At 45.4% G+C, this 18,599-nt stretch overlaps 1 protein-coding gene across 1 annotated transcript in view; it reads right to left on the bottom strand.

Annotated features, from left to right (window-relative positions):
* Window positions 1-18,599, bottom strand: part of DNAH12 (dynein axonemal heavy chain 12) — a 97,035-nt gene that overhangs the window by 76,529 nt on the left and 1,907 nt on the right. The window contains exons 2-10 of the mRNA XM_075833926.1: window positions 17,657-17,814; window positions 17,487-17,577; window positions 15,404-15,430; window positions 15,042-15,231; window positions 10,909-10,984; window positions 8,997-9,155; window positions 8,625-8,820; window positions 6,090-6,278; window positions 2,957-3,113 (exon numbers count right to left, since the gene is read on the bottom strand). Of these exons, the coding sequence (XP_075690041.1) occupies window positions 2,957-3,113; window positions 6,090-6,278; window positions 8,625-8,820; window positions 8,997-9,155; window positions 10,909-10,984; window positions 15,042-15,231; window positions 15,404-15,430; window positions 17,487-17,577; window positions 17,657-17,814 (1,243 nt within the window). The remainder of the gene's footprint in view (window positions 1-2,956; window positions 3,114-6,089; window positions 6,279-8,624; window positions 8,821-8,996; window positions 9,156-10,908; window positions 10,985-15,041; window positions 15,232-15,403; window positions 15,431-17,486; window positions 17,578-17,656; window positions 17,815-18,599) is intronic.

The following is an 18,599-nucleotide window of genomic DNA, read 5'->3' on the forward strand; positions in this document are numbered from 1 at the left end:
ATAATTATACCCACCCGCTGGCTCTCAGAACCTGAGGAATGAGGCTTTAAACGAAAGTAAAGACTACAACTCTCCCGAAAGGAGAAAAAAGCACTCCGGTCCCCTGAGAACCGGTCGGGCAACTTGAGGTGGGGTTCAAGAGGTGCGGTGAGGGGAACCACCAGGGTAGCATCAGGCTGGTTGACCCTCTGAGCCAGGGCCTGGACCTGTAGGGAGAGACCCTGCATTTGCTGAGCCAGGGTCTCACGGGGGTCCATAGTGGTGTCAGGGACCAGGGGTAGACTAGGTATGGGCTTGTGATTATGTAATGGCAGGGGGTAGGGAGACGGACAAGTGAGCACTAATCTACCCGCCACTCTGTCCCTGCCTACTTGCAACGACCCGCCCTAGGCGACGGGGTACAACTGGGCGGCGGTCCCTGCGCTCAGTAAGTGCACGACAAACACGACAAACATACAAAGGAACACAAGCAAGGAAAAGGGGCCGTTGCCCACGGCAACACCGTGAGCAACCAGAGTGGTGAACGAGCCGAGTCAAGCCAGGAGTGTGCGAGGTACAAAACGAAAAGCAGAAGAGTAGTCGGTAAGCCAGGGTCTGTATGGAGCAGGATCAAAAATAGCAGGAGCTGTAGCTGGGCCAGGAAACCACAAGGAAAGAATCACAAGCACCGAGGGACAGGAAGTGCAGGCTTAAATAGACCGAGGGCGGGAGCTAGCTGAGTCTGGCCAGGTTACGATAGGCTCTCCCACTCCTAAGCCTGCCAGCCTGAATGGTGGAAGCAGGAGTCAGTCTCAGGGATGTATTCTCAGGTGCTGACTGATTAGTTCTGGGAGTTAACGCCGAAGCTGTACCTGGCAGATCCTTTACACTTTGTGAGTATTTCACGGATGGGCAAATTTTCTATTACAGAGTCGTATATACTGCATATAAGTCAATAGAGCCTGAAATACTGGAATATGGATCCCTATTTCTGCCTACATTGTCTTCTATGCACCAAATATGGCTCCATAATAGAAAATCTGTAAAACGCTAACAAGGCAAATTTCGAAGATTCACTCATCTCTAATCTGTACAAATGCCCCTGAAGTGGCCTGGTGGTCTTTGTGTGACTGGGTTTAGTATAGACCCTTCAACTGATGAGACTCAAAACTCATCAGTGAAAACCCCTGATGGTACAGATCATAATTAAATGTCCCATACAGCGACTAAAAGAGAGAAACATGGATAACAAATGATTGATCAATAGTAGGACATGGCTACTAGATTTGAGATCTGCCTGTCATTTCGATACATTGGGAAAATTGATTTGACAAATGAATGGTTTACTTTTGAAAGACTGAAGGAATACTTGTCAAATAAAGGCCGCTCATTATATTGTATGGGCAAATGATCCAATATCTCAAATCTAATGGTTACTAGGCCATTATGAGATTCTCTTACACAGTTTAAAGAGGTTTAAAGAGGACTCGTCATTAAGTCATATAATGCTAACTCTTTAGCTGACCTGAAACCTGCTGATCTGATTCCAGCGCCGTTTCTTTTCCTGCCTCCCCGCCCGTTCCTGAGATACTCCCTGCCGTTGTGTTGGCACCCTATATACTAATTCCCTGTAGTTAGCCAGCGGGATGTGAACTACACTGATTGGCCCGAGGAGGAGCCAGCTGTACAGCCTCTAACGCTGTCCAATCAGTGATCAGCGTGAGACAGCTTCAGACCGGCCACTCTTCACACAGCGTGGTCTCACGAGATAAGCTGTGTGAAGTCCTCACGCTGTATTTGGCTGGTCTGAAGCTGCCTCACGGTGGCAATTTGCCTATAGGGCGCCAACACAACGGGGAGCTATATCTCAGGAACAGGGGATGGCCCAGGAAAAAATGGCGCTGAAAACAGGGGACAGCAAGATTCAGATCAGATAAACAGTTTGCATTATATGACCTAGTGACAGGTCCTCTTTAAAGGAGTTTTCCCATCAAAGACATTTATGGCATATCCGCAGGACATTCCAAAAATGTCTGATGAGTGGGGTATTCGTGAATCTCACCTTTTGGGGAGAATCGGGATACCCAGGACCCCAATCCACCTGGTGAGGTGGGTGCTGCATCTAGGTGAAGATTGAATAGAGAGGTGGCTGCGCATGTCCGCTGCTCTCCATTCAAGTCTATGGGAGTTACAGCTGAGCACGCTACTAGTAGAGCTACAGAGACATTGCTATCAAACAAGTTTATACCTCAAGAAGAAAAACATACAAGGCATATGTAATCTTACAAATATCAGCAGTGATCCATTTCTTGACATCATATTCATGACAACATTTGGCCTCTTAAATGCTAGCCAGACAGAGTGCTTGATAAAAAGCATTTAATTAAAAGGGTTAAACGGGTTTTCCGGAGAGAGAAAATTGATGGTCTATCCCAAGGATTGGCCATCAATATCTGATCGGTGAGGGTCCAAATCTCAGCACCCCTGCAGCTCAGCCCTTTGGAAGGGGCCGCGGCACTCGTGCAGAGCTGCTTCTCCTTTATCGCTCACACTACTCAATACTGTTAAACACCGACAAACTTGTAACAGGGGTTGACAGTGTTACAGCCTTCTTGCATTTGCTTTAGTAGGAGAATGCCGTAATGCTGTGAACCTCTGCTATAAGTATGTAGATGTTTAACAGTATTGAGCAGCATGATCGATGAACGGAAAGCAGCGCTGCACGAGCAACGTGGCACGTTCAAAACAGCTGAGGGGCAGGGGGTGCCAAGAGTCGGACCTCCACCAATCAGATATTGATGGCCTATTCTGAGGATAGACCATCAATTTTCTCTTCCTTGGAAAACCCCTACAATAAGCTCTGGGCTATGCATCAGGATCAGAAGGTCATATTGTAAGGGCAGGCAGAAGATAACGTATTGTTATTTGTATCATCCCCTAATGGTTATTCAGGACTTCAAATCCATGTCCAACTTACCATATGTTTCAAAATGCTTCAAAGGCTCCTGTAAATTGTGGCTGACGGCTTCTTTCAGCTTCAGGACAGCAGACTGAATGATATAATCAGGGAGTTTGGCCTCAATAATCTGAACTGTATTGCTACCAGAAAGCCACGACTGCACGGTCTGAATATTCTGAACAAGGGAAAAAAAATACATGTTGTCACCGAACTAAGAAGATTTAGAGAAGTTCATCACGATAACGGAGCCCAGAGACTAGTGGTGATCAGTTGTAATTACTGTATGTACCTAAGATACCTTTACACCTTTTAACTAAAGCATCAGACAGAAGGAGAGGAACTTGAATTACAAGAAATATCTGATAACCAACAGACTCTAAAAAGATTCTGGGTTACACTGTTATGTGCAAAGCCTTCTGGGAGCTTACAAGTGCCAAAGTAAGTAATACTTCTCACAAGTGTTGGGTGAAGATGCCGTTGCAAGATGTCATATCTAGTGCAAGGCTTTACCAGCGGATTACTACGAAATGCAACATCATGATGCCACATTATGACAATACAGTAAAATACCTGGGGTCCTGACAAACACAGTTACAGGTATGACCAGGCCGGTTTGGGCTTTTGTGATGCACTAACTTTGTAAATTTTTTGCCTCTCCGCATTTTAGCAGCCATAACTCTTTATTTTTTTTAATTGACGTAGCTGAATGAGGCCTTATTTTATGTGGGAGAAATTATTTTGGCATTGTTTGGGGGGTAAATTCTTTTTGCGGTGCGGATATAGAAAAAAACATGTAATAAATGTTGTTTTTATTCTAAATAAATAAATTTTATACCAAATAAACACATTTTTTGTACATTTTTTGGCTCACTTTGTTTTTTAATTCCATTAAGGCAGCGTTTCCCAAACTTTCATTAAGGCAGCGTTTCCCTGAGGGGTCGTGTGAAAACCTCCGGGGGGGGGGGGGGTGACGAGCCACCTACCAATGTCACGGTTTCAACTGTATCTGCGCCTTCAGGACGCAGATACAGTTGAATCCAATGCTGGCGCAATGAGCAGACTGCTCCTTGCTCCGGCATTCACTATGCGGTAAACTATGTTTGGTGCGCAGACAGGCGTGATGTAGTAACGTCATCGCACCTGTCAGTGCCGAGTTACACACTGCACAGACCAGAGGAGATGAAGGATCTCCTCCACCCGTGGGAACGGGCAAAGGTGAGTAATTATGTTATTTTTTTATTAGGCAATATGGGGGCATTATACTTAGTATGGGGGGGGGGACCACTATGGGGCAATATACGGAATAGGAGCATCTGTCGGGCCATTATACCATGTGGGTGCAGCTATGGGGGCATTATTCTTTGTTTTGGGAATCTTTAGGGGCATTATACGGTGTGGGGGCAGCTATAGGAGCATTATCCTGTGTGTAAGCAGACTTAGGGGCATTATCCTGTGTGTGGGCAGATATAAGGGCATTATACTGTGTGGGGGCAGATATAGGGGCATTATACTGTGTGGGGGGCACTAAGGGGTCATTATACTGTGTGGGGGCAGTTTTAGTGGCATTATACTGTGTGGGGGCACCTATAGGGGCAATATACTGGGTGGGGGCAGCTTTTGGGCATTATACTGTGTAGGGAGGAACTATAGGGGCATTATACTGTGTGGGTTCAGCTAAAGGGGCATTATCCCATGTGGGGCAGCTATAAGGGCATTATAATATGTGGGAGCCCACTTAAATGTGTTTTGCTCCCCTGTGCTAAACCCAAAGCTACACCTCTGATGGCCAGATAGATGGATCGGGTCACATGACCCACCATCAGCGGCCATAGAAGCTAATCTAAGTACCGGCACCTAACTACGAATAGTGTTGACATACGTCAGACGAAATGGGGCTAAGCATGGTAGTGGGGCGTTCCAAACAAAAGTCTCGGCCAAAAGTGGGTCCCAGACCCTTATAAAATTTGGGAACCACTGCATTAAGGGATTACTATTTTACGTCCTTATTTCAAACTCATATTGTATTAGCATACGTCTGTATACTAATACATTATGATCTGTGTCACTATGAGAAAGGGAAACCGGGAAACTTAGTGACCCGACCTATGGGGGAAGTCTGCTTCATGGCAGCATGAGTCTCCTGTGAAGCACTTGTTCTATAAAACGCAACTCTGTAGAAAAAAAAACCCTTAATGACTTGTAAGGGGTGAATTTATTAAGACTGGTGTTTCATACGCCAGTCTTAATATAAAAAAAAAGTTAGTGTAAAACCTGCCTAATTTATTAAGAGGCACACGCTGTCCATGAGCCAGAAAGTGAAATTTACAACAGCTATGAGCTGGCGTAGATTTGCCCCATAATTCCCGAAAGTTTCTGGATTAAATCATGGTAAATTTTGTCGGGCTGTGCCAAAATACAGTTGTTCAGTGTTTGATAAATTCCCCCCTATGTCTTTAAATTAAATGAGTCACTCTAGTTATTTAGACATACTAAGGGGACACTACTGTTGTAGTTTCTAGAGAAAACCTGACTTAGCATAAACAACACTGTTACTTTATGTATGTTTCTTATATACACTTTGCAGTCACAACTCTCTTTTGCAATATGTTCCTTTATTTAAAGCATAACTAAACATTCAACAAACTTCTGACATGTCATAGTGACATATCAGAAGTTTTTATTGGTGGGGGTCCAAGACGCTTCGTTTCTCTTTAGCTTTTTCCAGAAATCACTGTAGCGATGTACGGACTCTATAGAAAGTCTATGAGCCTGTACACTGCCGAGCAGAAACTAAGCGGCTGATCGCTCACACGAGCACTTCAGCTGCTTCTTTTTAGCGATTGTTGGGGGTCTCAGTACTCGGACCCCCACCAATCAAAACTTCGGACATGCCTCTATAACATGTCAGAAGTTTGTTCAACGTTTAGTTACCCTTTAAGGTTCTTGGTTACAGGTGCAGTTACTCAAGTGCAGTTTACTACTTTTCCCAATATAAGGGCAAGAAAAAAACATATATATAATGCGATTTACGTGGTTTTTTTTTTACAACAGGAGGCAGTGATTCAACCCTGAATTTACTAGTACAAAAAAAATGTATACCAGTACCTACTGGATAAAGTCATGTATCAGTTTTGAGGATACTCAGTATTACCTGTAGAGTCTTTGAGATCCGAGTTAATATAAAAAGTACAACTTCTTCTAAGTCCTGGAAGCTCGGATAGAAATCCATTTTCTCGTCATCAAATGTAAGTTGCATTTTGAAGAGTGGCAAACACTGTGGGTCTCGGAGGTCAAATAGATTGACGAAAGCTTCTACGGTTCTCTGCAAGATGTCTCTCACCTATATAGAAGAAATAACTAATTATATATAAGTTTGTAAAAATAAAAAAACAGGAAATACAAAGTGAACTGAAACATTAACAATATAGAGTTGGAACGAATTTGATCATAACAGGGGATCATTGGGGCAGCTTTATTGGGAATGGTGTTTCATACACCAGTCTAAAAAGAAGCGAATTGAGCCAGATTTATTAAAAGGGCTCTTAATAAATTTAGCGAATTTTGGACTGTCCTAAATTCAGAAAATGAAACCTTTGCGCCAAGACTTGCATCATTTTCTGGCTTTACGAATAATAAATCTGTGGAAAAGGTGGAGAACACGCCCACTACTGGTAAACTCCACCCAGTTTTCTCTGCACTTTTCAAAACTGGCAAGTGCCGAGATAAGTCGCCAATGTTTGCCTAAACGTTACTTGCAACTTTTTTTAAAAAGGCCCCTGACTCCAGGACTGATTTTTTTTTCCTGGACTCCCCCGTTCCAGAGATATGGCCCACTGTTGTGTTGGCTCCCTATAGTGTAATTTTCTGTAGTTGGCCAACAGGGTGGAGCTAGCTTCCCTGCCTCTGATGCCGACAAATCAGCACAAAGCAGCTTGAGGGTAGTTCACGCCATGTTGGCTAACTACAGCAAGTTAGCATATAGGGTGCCAACACAACAGTGGGCCATATATCTGAAATGGGGTGGGTCTAGGAAAATAAAAAACTCGCTAGAGTCAGGGAGACAGCGTTATTCAGGTCAGTAAACCAGTTCAAATTATATTACCTAGTGACAGGTCCTCTTTAAGCCAAAAAACAGGCGCAAAACTATTGATCAATTTCCCCCCATTGTATACAATTTATTGTATATTCTGCACAAGATTTTACACTGCAAATACATGGCTAAAGGAACAGGGAGCTGAGCTATGGGAGAAAATAAGCACTGAATGACAGGTATAGGGTACAGTAAGAGGGGCTGAGATATTGGAGGGAATAAGCATTGAGTGACAGGTATAGGGTACAGTAAGAGGGGCTGGGTATGGGAGGGGATGAGCCTTGATTGACAGGTATAGGGTACAGTAAGAGGGGCTGAGCTATGGGAGGGAATAAGCATTGCGTGACAGGTATAGAGTACAGTAAGTGGGGTTGGGTATGGGAGGGGATGAGCCTTGATTGACAGGTATAGGGTACAGTAAGAGGGGCTGAGCTATGGGAGGGAATAAGCATTGAGTGACAGGTATAGAGTACAGTAAGAGGGGTTGGGTATGGGAGGGGATGAGCCTTGATTGACAAGTATAGGGTACAGTAAGTGGGGCTGGGCTATGGGTGGGAATAAGCATTGAGTGACAGGTATAGAGTACAGTAAGAGGGGCTGGGTATGGGAGGGGATGAGCCTTGATTGACAAGTGCAAAGAACAGTGAGAGGGTCTGGGCTATAGGAGGGCATGGAGCATTGAGTGACAGGCGTAGAGAACAGTGAGGGGGACTGCGCTATGGGATGGGATAAGCATTGAGTGACAGGTATAGGGTACAGTAAGAGGGGCTGAGCTATGGGAGGAGATAAGCATTGAGTGACAGGTATAGCATACAGTAAGAGGGGCGGAGCTATGGGAGGAGATAAGCATTAAGTGATCGGCATAGGGTACAGTAAGAGGGGCTGAGCTATGGGAGGAGATAAGCATTGAGTGATTGGCATAGGGTACAGTAAGAGGGGCTGAGCTATGGGAGGAGATAAGCATTGAGTGATCGGCATAGGGTACAGTAAGAGGGGCTGAGCTATGGGAGGAGATAAGCATTGAGTACAGTGAGAGGGGCTGAGCTATGGGACGAGATAAGCATTGAGTGATCGGCATAGGGTACAGTAAGAGGGGCTGAGCTATGGGAGGAGATAAGCATTGAGTACAGTAAGAGGGGCGCAGCTATGGGAGGAGATAAGCATTGAGTGATCGGCATAGGGTACAGTAAGAGGGGCTGAACTATGGGAGGAGATAAGCATTGAGTGATTGGCATAGGGTACAGTAAGAGGGGCTGAGCTATGGGAGGAGATAAGCATTGCGTGATCAGCATAGGGTACAGTAAGAGGGGCTGAGCTATGGGAGGAGATAAGCGTTAAGTGACAGGCATAGGATACAGTAAGAGGGGCTTGGCTATGGGAAGAGATAAGCATTGAGTGACATGCGCAGAGAACAGCGAGGGGGTCTGGGTTATGGGAGGGAACTCTTGGAGAATGACAGTCACGGAGAGGTAAGGGATGAAGGGAGGTATGCTTTAATTTTTTTTTAAGGTCTATGTATGCTCCGAAGATACAATAATAAAAATGAATTCCTATATATTACAGATCTCCACAGCCTCCAAAGAAAGTGCATGCTACCTGGTTGGACATAAGTGTTGACACACAGCTGTAAAAGGAATCGATTTTGTCTGACTTAACCAACTGCAGGGCATCTTTACTGGCAAACAGATTAATCACTTTGGGGTACCAGGTGTTCAGTAACTTCTCTTCAGTCTTTGCACACGCCAAAGAAACGCTGTTCCTCAGTGATTCACATTCCACAGGACCTTTTGATCTGCCAAAGTTACAAAAATAACGTTATCTAATCCATTAAATTTTTTTGGTGATGACAATGAAGCCTTTGTATCTTTATAACTGCAACATTTTCCCTATGTATCTACTGACTACGGAGATCTGAAAATAAGAAAACTGATAACTGTGATCAATAACATAATATAATTTTTTTTCAACCTGTATCCAGACAAATCGACAATGAGCAGGCTGGAGAAAGTGGTGTATCCCAAATCAAGCATGGTCCGAATGGCTGGGTGGGTGAGATGTAGGTTTTTAATCATCTGATTTCTTGCTTGGATGAAGCTCTGATGCCATGGCTTGGAGAAATCCAGACCTCTGAAAAGTCAGGACAATGCAGTATAATGTAATATTTAGTGATTATTGTGCCTTTACATGGGGGAACATTCTAAGGCTATGTTCACACGGGGTCTTTTGGCGAGTTTTTTGACGCGGAAACCGCGTCGCAAAACTCGGCAGAAACGGCCCGAGAACGCCTCCCATTGATTTCAATGGGAGGCGTCGGCGTCTTTTTCCCGCGAGCAGTAAAACTGCCTCGCGGGAAAAAGAAGCGACATGCCCTATCTTCGGGCGCTTCCGCCTCCGACCTCCCATTGACTTCAATGGGAGGCAGGAGAAAGCGTATATCTCGCTGTTTTATGCCCGCGGCGCTCAATGGCCGCGGGCGAAAAACGGCGCGATAATTGCTGTTCACACGGAGTATTTTGGGGGAGGAATATCTGCCTCAAAATTCCGTTTGGAACTTTGAGGCAGATATTCCTCCCCCAAAATACTCCGTGTGAACATAGCCTAACAGAGACAGCAAATGTGTAGTCTTAACTCCAGGCACTGTACAAGGTAAAAGCGGCCATATACATTAGATACATGGGATCTGCCGGCAGTATAAGGGTATGTGCACACACACTAATTACGTCCGTAATTTACGGACGTATTTCGGCCGCAAGTACCGGACCGAACACAGTGCAGGGAGCCGGGCTTCTAGCATCATAGTTATGTACGATGCTAGGAGTCCCTGCCTCTCTGCAGGACAACTGTCCCGTACTGTAATCATGTTTTCAGTACGGGACAGTAGTTCCACGGAGAGGCAGGGACTCCTAGCATCGTACATAAGTATGATGCTAGGAGCCCGGCTCCCTGCACTGAGTTCGGTCCACTACTTGCGGCCGAAATACGTCCGTCAATTACGGACGTAATTAGTGTGTGTGCACATAGCCTAATGGGGCAGACAAACTGCAACATGCCCAATCTCCTCCTGCCGATAAGCGCAGAGATCTCTGGTGACTGCTTATCCGGTGACTGCAGGCAGTAAACATGCAAGCTTGGCAGAACTAAATATGCACAGTTATGGATGTATTGGGTAGAAAATCGTCGGCCAAATGTTTTATGTGTCTTATGGCTCTGTTAAATGGGTTTTCAATTTTTCCCATGTCGTAAAGAGATTCTGATCTGAGCGGTGGGGGTCCCAATGAAAGAACCCCCACTGATCCTGAAAATAAAGGGTGTGCAGCTCTAGTTTTGGGCTGGTTCGCTTCACTGTTTTTTCCTGCACAGTCGTGCTCCTGACCACCACTCGTGAAGGGAACAGCAGCATTGAATGAGGCTGCAGTTCCCTGCACAACTGATCGCCAGGAGCGCCGAAAACTTTGAAAGGAATGCAGTGCCAGACCAGTGCTGCAACTCCTTCATTGTCAGTCGCAGTCGGGCCCCACCGATTAGAAAGTGATGGCATTTCTTATCGATATGCCATCCCTTTATGAGATTGGAATATCCCTTTAATTGTCCCACTACATTCTAGGAATTCATCGAAGCAGTTAGGGGTGTGATCGTTGACAAGCTTATTGACCATTTGCAATAACAAGCAGCAGAATTGTGAATGCAGCTCTGGGCTATAATACAGTTCAGGAGAAGATAAGTAATGCATGTACACAGTTACTATCTTTTTTTTTTCCATCTTACAACAAACTGTAAAATCATGTTCCAAGATTAATTAAGGCAAAAATATTTTCCTAAGGCTATGTAAAAACTGCTACCCTATTGAGATGATGCATTGGGCAGATAAACAAGTACTCACATAGGAAATTCAGGTAATAGACCAGACTCTTCTGTTTCCAATCCTTTAACCTCTGGTTTGACCAGAATACTTTTGACTTGAACAAAGAAAGAGCAAAACAATGTTGTAAGTCATTCTATAAAACAAGAAGCTCGATAAAATGTGGTACAGTGATGATATGGACGCATCCTTATTACGGTTTAGTATTGTATTGCATTCGGGTGATAGATAATGGGGTGCTTCAATTTATAACAACTGATTTTTAATAAACAAACCCTGTCCGCATTTATAGGGGCATTATACGGCGTGGAGGGCAGTTATGGGGGCATTATACTATGTGTGGGCAGCTATGGGGACATTATATTGCGTGGAGGCAGCTATGGGGGCATTATACTGTGTGGAGGCAGCTATGGGGGCATTATACTGTGTGGAGGCAGCTATGGGGGCATTATACTGTGTGGAGGCAGCTATGGGGGCATTATACTGTGTGGAGGCAGCTATGGGGGCATTATACTGTGTGGAGGCAGCTATGGGGGCATTATACTGTGTGGAGGCAGCTATGGGGGCATTATACTATGTGTGGGCAGCTATGGGGGTATTATAATGTTGTGGGCAGCTATGGGGGCATTATACTGTGTGTGGGCAGCTATGGGGATATTATACTGTGTGTGGGCAGCTATGGGGATATTATACTGTGTGGAGGCAGCTATGGGGGCATTATACTGTGTGTGGGCAGATATGGTGGCATTATACTGTGTGGAGGCAGCTATGGGGGCATTATACTATGTGTGGGCAGATATGGTGGCATTATACTGTGTGGAGGCAGCTATGGGGGCATTATACTGTGTGGAGGCAGCTATGGGGGCATTATACTGTGTGGAGGCAGCTATGGGGGCATTATACTGTGTGTGGGCAGCTATGGGGTTATTATAATGTTGTGGGCAGCTATGGGGGCATTATACTGTGTGTGGGCAGCTATGGGGATATTATACTGTGTGTGGGCAGCTATGGGGATATTATACTGTGTGTGGGCAGCTATGGGGATATTATACTGTGTGTGGGCAGATATGGTGGCATTATACTGTGTGGAGGCAGCTATGGGGGCATTATACTGTGGGGTGGCCGCTATGGGGGCATTATACTATGTGTGGGCAGCTATGGGGGTATTATAATGTTGTGGGCAGCTATGGGGGCATTATACTGTGTGTGGGCAGATATGGTGGCATTATACTGTGTGTGGGCAGCTATGGGGATATTATACTGTGTGTGGGCAGCTATTGGGGGTATTATAATGTTGTGGGCAGCTATGGGGGCATTATACTGTGTGTGGGCAGCTATGGGGACATTATATTGTGTGGAGGCAGCTATGGGGGCATTATACTGTGTGGAGGCAGCTATGGGGGCATTATACTGTGCGGAGGGCAGCTATGGGGGCATTATACTGTGTGGAGGGCAGCTATGGGGGCATTATACTGTGTGGAGGGCAGCTATGGGGGCATTATACTGTGTGGAGGGCAGTTATGGGGCATTATACGGTGTGGAGGCAGCTATGGGGGCATTATACTGTGTGTGGGCAGCTATGGGGGCATTATACTGTGTGTGGGCAGCTATGGGGATATTATACGGTGTGTGGGCAGATATGGTGGCATTATACTATGTGTGGGCAGCTATGGGGATATTATACTGTGTGTGGGCAGCTATGGGGGATTATACTGTGTGTGGGCAGCTATGGGGGATTATACTGTGTGTGGGCAGCTATGGGGGCATTATACTGTGTGTGGGCAGCTATGGGGGCATTATACTGTGTGTGGGCAGCTATGTGGGTATTATACTGTGTGAGCAGCTATGGGGGCATTATACTGTGTGTGGCCAGCTATGGGGATATTATACTGTGTGTGGGCAGATATGGTGGCATTATACTATGTGTGGGCAGCTATGGGGATATTATACTGTGTGTGGGCAGCTATGGGGGATTATACTGTGCGTGGGCAGCTATGGGGATATTATACTGTGTGTGGGCAGCTATGGGGGATTATACTGTGCGTGGGCAGCTATGGGGGCATTATACTGTGTGTGGGCAGATATGGTGGCATTATACTATGTGTGGGCAGCTATGGGGATATTATACTGTGTGTGGGCAGCTATGGGGGATTATACTGTGTGTGGGCAGCTATGGGGGATTATACTGTGTGTGGGCAGCTATGGGGTCATTATACTGTGTGTGGGCAGCTATGGGGTCATTATACTGTGTGTGGGCAGCTATGTGGGTATTATACTGTGTGAGCAGCTATGGGGGCATTATACTGTGTGTGGGCAGCTATGGGGGCATTATACTGTGTGTGGGCAGCTATGTGGGTATTATACTGTGTGAGCAGCTATGGGGGCATTATACTGTGTGTGGCCAGCTATGGGGATATTATACTGTGTGTGGGCAGCTATGGGGGATTATACTGTGCGTGGGCAGCTATGGGGATATTATACTGTGTGTGGGCAGCTATGGGGGATTATACTGTGCGTGGGCAGCTATGGGGGCATTATACTGTGTGTGGGCAGCTATGGGGGCATTATACTGTGTGGAGGCAGCTATGAGGGCATTATACTGTGTGGAGGGCAGCTATGGGGGCATTATACTGTGTGGGAAGCCATCTGGAATTTATACTAAGTGGGACAGCTATGGGGGCATTATACTGTGTGGAGGGCAGTTATGGGGCATTATACGGTGTGGAGGCAGCTATGGGGGCATTATACTGTGTGTGGGCAGCTATGGGGGCATTATACTGTGTGTGGGCAGCTATGGGGATATTATACTGTGTGTGGGCAGATATGGTGGCATTATACTATGTGTGGGCAGCTATGGGGATATTATACTGTGTGTGGGCAGCTATGGGGGATTATACTGTGTGTGGGCAGCTATGGGGGATTATACTGTGTGTGGGCAGCTATGGGGGATTATACTGTGTGTGGGCAGCTATGGGGTCATTATACTGTGTGTGGGCAGCTATGGGGGATTATACTGTGTGTGGGCAGCTATGGGGGATTATACTGTGTGTGGGCAGCTATGGGGGATTATACTGTGTGTGGGCAGCTATGGGGGCATTATACTGTGTGTGGCCAGCTATGGGGATATTATACTGTGTGTGGGCAGATATGGTGGCATTATACTATGTGTGGGCAGCTATGGGGATATTATACTGTGTGTGGGCAGCTATGGGGGATTATACTGTGCGTGGGCAGCTATGGGGATATTATACTGTGTGTGGGCAGCTATGGGGGATTATACTGTGTGTGGGCAGCTATGGGGGATTATACTGTGTGTGGGCAGCTATGGGGTCATTATACTGTGTGTGGGCAGCTATGGGGTCATTATACTGTGTGTGGGCAGCTATGGGGGATTATACTGTGTGTGGGCAGCTATGGGGGATTATACTGTGTGTGGGCAGCTATGGGGGATTATACTGTGTGTGGGCAGCTATGGGGGCATTATACTGTGTGTGGGCAGCTATGGGGGCATTATACTGTGTGTGGGCAGCTATGTGGGTATTATACTGTGTGAGCAGCTATGGGGGCATTATACTGTGTGTGGCCAGCTATGGGGATATTATACTGTGTGTGGGCAGATATGGTGGCATTATACTATGTGTGGGCAGCTATGGGGATATTATACTGTGTGTGGGCAGCTATGGGGGATTATACTGTGCGTGGGCAGCTATGGGGATATTATACTGTGTGTGGGCAGCTATGGGGGATTATACTGTGCGTGGGCAGCTATGGGGGCATTATACTGTGTGTGGGCAGCTATGGGGGCATTATACTGTGTGTGGGCAGCTATGAGGGCATTATACTGTGTGTGGGCAGCTATGAGGGCATTATACTGTGTGTGGGCAGCTATGAGGGCATTATACTGTGTGTGGGCAGCTATGGGGGCATTATACTGTGTGTGGGCAGCTATGAGGGCATTATACTGTGTGTGGGCAGCTATGGGGGCATTATACTGTGTGTGGGCAGCTTTGAGGGCATTATACTGTGTGTGGGCAGCTATGGGGGCATTATACTATGTGTGGGCAGCTATGTGGGTATTATACTGTGTGGGGAGATCCTATACCTATAGTAGACTTTGGGTTAGCAAAAAATGTAACCGACATGAATGGACTCACCTAGGTGTCTCTTCATACTTTTCTCAAAATCTTGAGAAACTTCCTCCAAAAGTTCTGCAACAAGAGCCTCCCTGTCCTTGCCCTTCTGAAGAGGCTGAGGTACCAAGGCGAGCATAGAGACTAGCCAATGTTTCTGAATGGGCACCACAGGGCTACTCTCTACACATCGCTTCATGTACAGGTAATTCATCTGAAACAGAAGTTAAGAGTTTCAGTTATAAGCAAGACCAAGTTTTTCTAGTATATATTTTAGTTAAGATTTATTTTGGATGAGACTTATGACAGGGAGAACATATATCAGGATAGGTATGTCTTACAATATTAAATATATCATTTTGAAAAAAAAAATTAAAAAAACTCACCCTCAGCTTTCTCTGCTCACTGTTCATCTGTCAGGAAAAAAAACAGAAGATTTTTACATTTAATAATTCAATCACAAGTCATTGTTTGCCAACTGGTCTGCAAGAAACATGCGATGAAACCTGCAAATGTAATATAGAAATGACTGAATATGTGTAGAAATCCTGAGTAGGGGTCAGAGGTAGAATGAGAGTGATCTGAGTCCCTGGACATTAAGGCTGGATTCACACGAGCGTGGCGTTTTTCGCACGCAAAAACGCGGCGTTTTGCCTGCGCAAAAGCCACTTGACAGCTCCGTGTGGCATCAGCGTATGATGCGCGGCTGCGTGATTTTCGCGCAGCCGCCATCATTATGACACTCCATTTGGATGTTTGTAAACAGAAAAGCACGTGGTGCTTTTCAGTTTCCATTCAGAGTTTGACAGCTGTTGCACGAATCACGCAGTTCGCACGGAAGTGCTTCCGTGCGGCATGCGTGGTTTTCACGCACCCATTGACTTCAATGGGTGCGTGATTCGCGCAAAACGCCCAAAGAACGGACATGTCGTGACTTTTTTTCAGCGGACTCACGTGGAGTAAAAATCACGCACATGTCTGCACGTCCCCATAGACTAATATAGGTCCGTGCGACGCGCGTGAAAATCACGCGCGTTGCACGGACGTAATTCCCGTTCGTCTGAATAAAGCCTAAGGGTCATGGGCCCGTTACCATCAACTATAGCTATGATATAATTGGTTTGGGATATTAAATTGGGTTACTGGGGTTAAAAAAAAAATTTAGGCACTGCCCTAATGCCTGAATGGTCCGTCCACCCCTGGTATGGGCGAAGCTGAAAATAAAAATACATTACAATACTTATTTCTGTGTCCCTTTTTGTTTCCGGCACCTAGTCCCCTCTCTATTGTCGGTATATGTGAATCAATATGTCGAGGTAGAGAGCCGGGGGCTTAGGTTGCTTTATATCGGTCTATAAACATCCCTCATTACTCTTCCTCTTTTCCCTCATTTACTTCTAGATTTAGTGTCCCTTTAAACAGGACTTGTCAGTACTCCCGATATATCTGTCTTAGTAAATACCTCATGAAATAAAAGTCCTAGAGCAACTTTTTTTTTTTTTTTTTTTTTTTAAGTCTGCGTTGTATCGTACCTCATGTATTCCTCTTGGAATTGTAAATTTACAACTGAGCATTACCAATCCTCTTGCACAACAGGTGTGTCCCTACACAATCTGACAGCAACGACTAGACAGTGTTAAAGAGTAGGGACATGGCCCTTTGAGAAGGAGAATGGTAGCAACCAGTTGTCAATGTATTCATACATTTCCAGGAGGAATAATAGAGGAACGACCCAATGCAGTGGGGAGAATGCAAGTATTTACTAAAACAGACATGTCAGGAGAGGTGACAGGTACTCTTTAAATGGTTTGCCACGGTCCATCTTAGGACTTATTCACACGAGCGTGTCCGATTTTCTTCTGCAAAAAAAATTTCCAATTTTCATGCCTATGACTGTCCGTGTTGAATCAGTGGGGTTTCCGTGTGGCATTTGTGTTTCTCGTCCGTGTTTCTCCTCTGCCAGCACTTCTGGTTCTGCTTTTTTTTTCTGCTCTGAATTTCATTAGCCACTGATGCGTGAAACACGGAGAGAACACGGGTGTCATTTGTGTGAATGTTTTCAAGCACCCATAGATTTCAATGGCCGACGTGGTCTGCAAAAACGGATCAGAATAGGACATGCGGTGAGTTTCACACAACGAAAACAGGCTCCGTGAAAAAACACGGATGTGTGAATAGCCCCATTGAATTGTATAGGTCAGTGTGCTGTCCATTATTTAAATGGACAGTGAACAGATGAGAAACACATTAGTGTGAATAAGGTCTTATTCTGAAATCTCTTTCACATTCGTTCTTGCAGCATGTGAAAAACCATCTCTATACCACATACACGGGCAACCAGGCCGACTGATCTCTAATGACTATTGCCCAACCCCCTCCCCTAGTCATAAGTTGTAATGCAAGTTGCTTAGTGCGCTATAATATAAAAGTCCTTTTCTCAGATTGTATCACATATTACTATGAACTTACAGTCGATGGAAGCTGGGGTTCAGGAGGTGTGGGAACTCTCCTTTTTTGCTCCGTTACAGTTTCTTCATAAGCCTTTAAGGCCTCCTTCATTCTGTAGAGGGAGAACATTATATTATAAAATATGAAGGGTACAAACTACTAAAGTTAAAATCCTATTACAAAGAACCTACATTATATCATTAAGGGTCTTCTGCTGCTCCCTGCTTCTCTTGTACTTCATCAGCTTCTTGCCGGTAGGGCTTAGAGAGGAAGCTGAAAGGGTTAATGGAGGCAGGTGGACACTTATACGATCCACAGGAGTCAGCCGGGATGTTCTGTTGGACGCCATCTATGAAAGAAGTAGGTAAACAATAGGCGGACATGGATAACCTAAGCAGTAGGGGCTTAGGGAGTCCCTCGGAAATTGGCGAAATTGGTTAATATTCATTAGCCGGACGTAAAGGGAAAGGGATGAGGTAGGACAACAGTGAATAGAAAACACAAGGAGTAAAAAAAAGATCTTCATATTGGGTTGGAGATCTACCAAAGCTGAGTTTTCAGGTGGAGGTCTCCTTTAAGCGAGGACTATGACCTGTGGCCCGCAGCATATCATATTGTAGCCTACTAGGGAGCGATGAAATACATGTCTGACTGATGAAAGCTGCGTTGAAATCCTACAATTTGCCCAGTAACATTGGTTTGTTGTGATGATACTAGAATAGTGCCACGGGGGTCCTCACCGGGTGGAACGTCGGTCAGAGGTCCCGTTCTCACAATAGGTGGAGATCCCAGAGGTGGAACCCCCTCCTATTAGACATTTATGGCATATTATGTAAGGGAACACCTTCAACTTTGAGGTCCTGGCCAATTTTGGCCTTGAGGAAATAACTTTTTTATTTTTAGGTCGACGTAGCTGTATGAGGTCTACTTTATGTTGGTACCAATTCTTGGTACATATACATTAGCATTTAATTTAGAAACATTTTTATTTGAGAAAAACCTATCTATATTCCACGTGGGGTCCCCCAACTGACCAAGGGCTGTCAAGCCATAAATGGTATGGGCATTGGTAAGTGCTTGAATGGGGGGGGCCTCACTGCTGGGACCCCCTGTTTTCACCTGTGCAGTTTTACA

This window comes from Rhinoderma darwinii, chromosome 7, assembly GCF_050947455.1.
Source record: "Rhinoderma darwinii isolate aRhiDar2 chromosome 7, aRhiDar2.hap1, whole genome shotgun sequence".
Taxonomy (NCBI): Eukaryota; Metazoa; Chordata; class Amphibia; order Anura; family Rhinodermatidae; genus Rhinoderma; species Rhinoderma darwinii.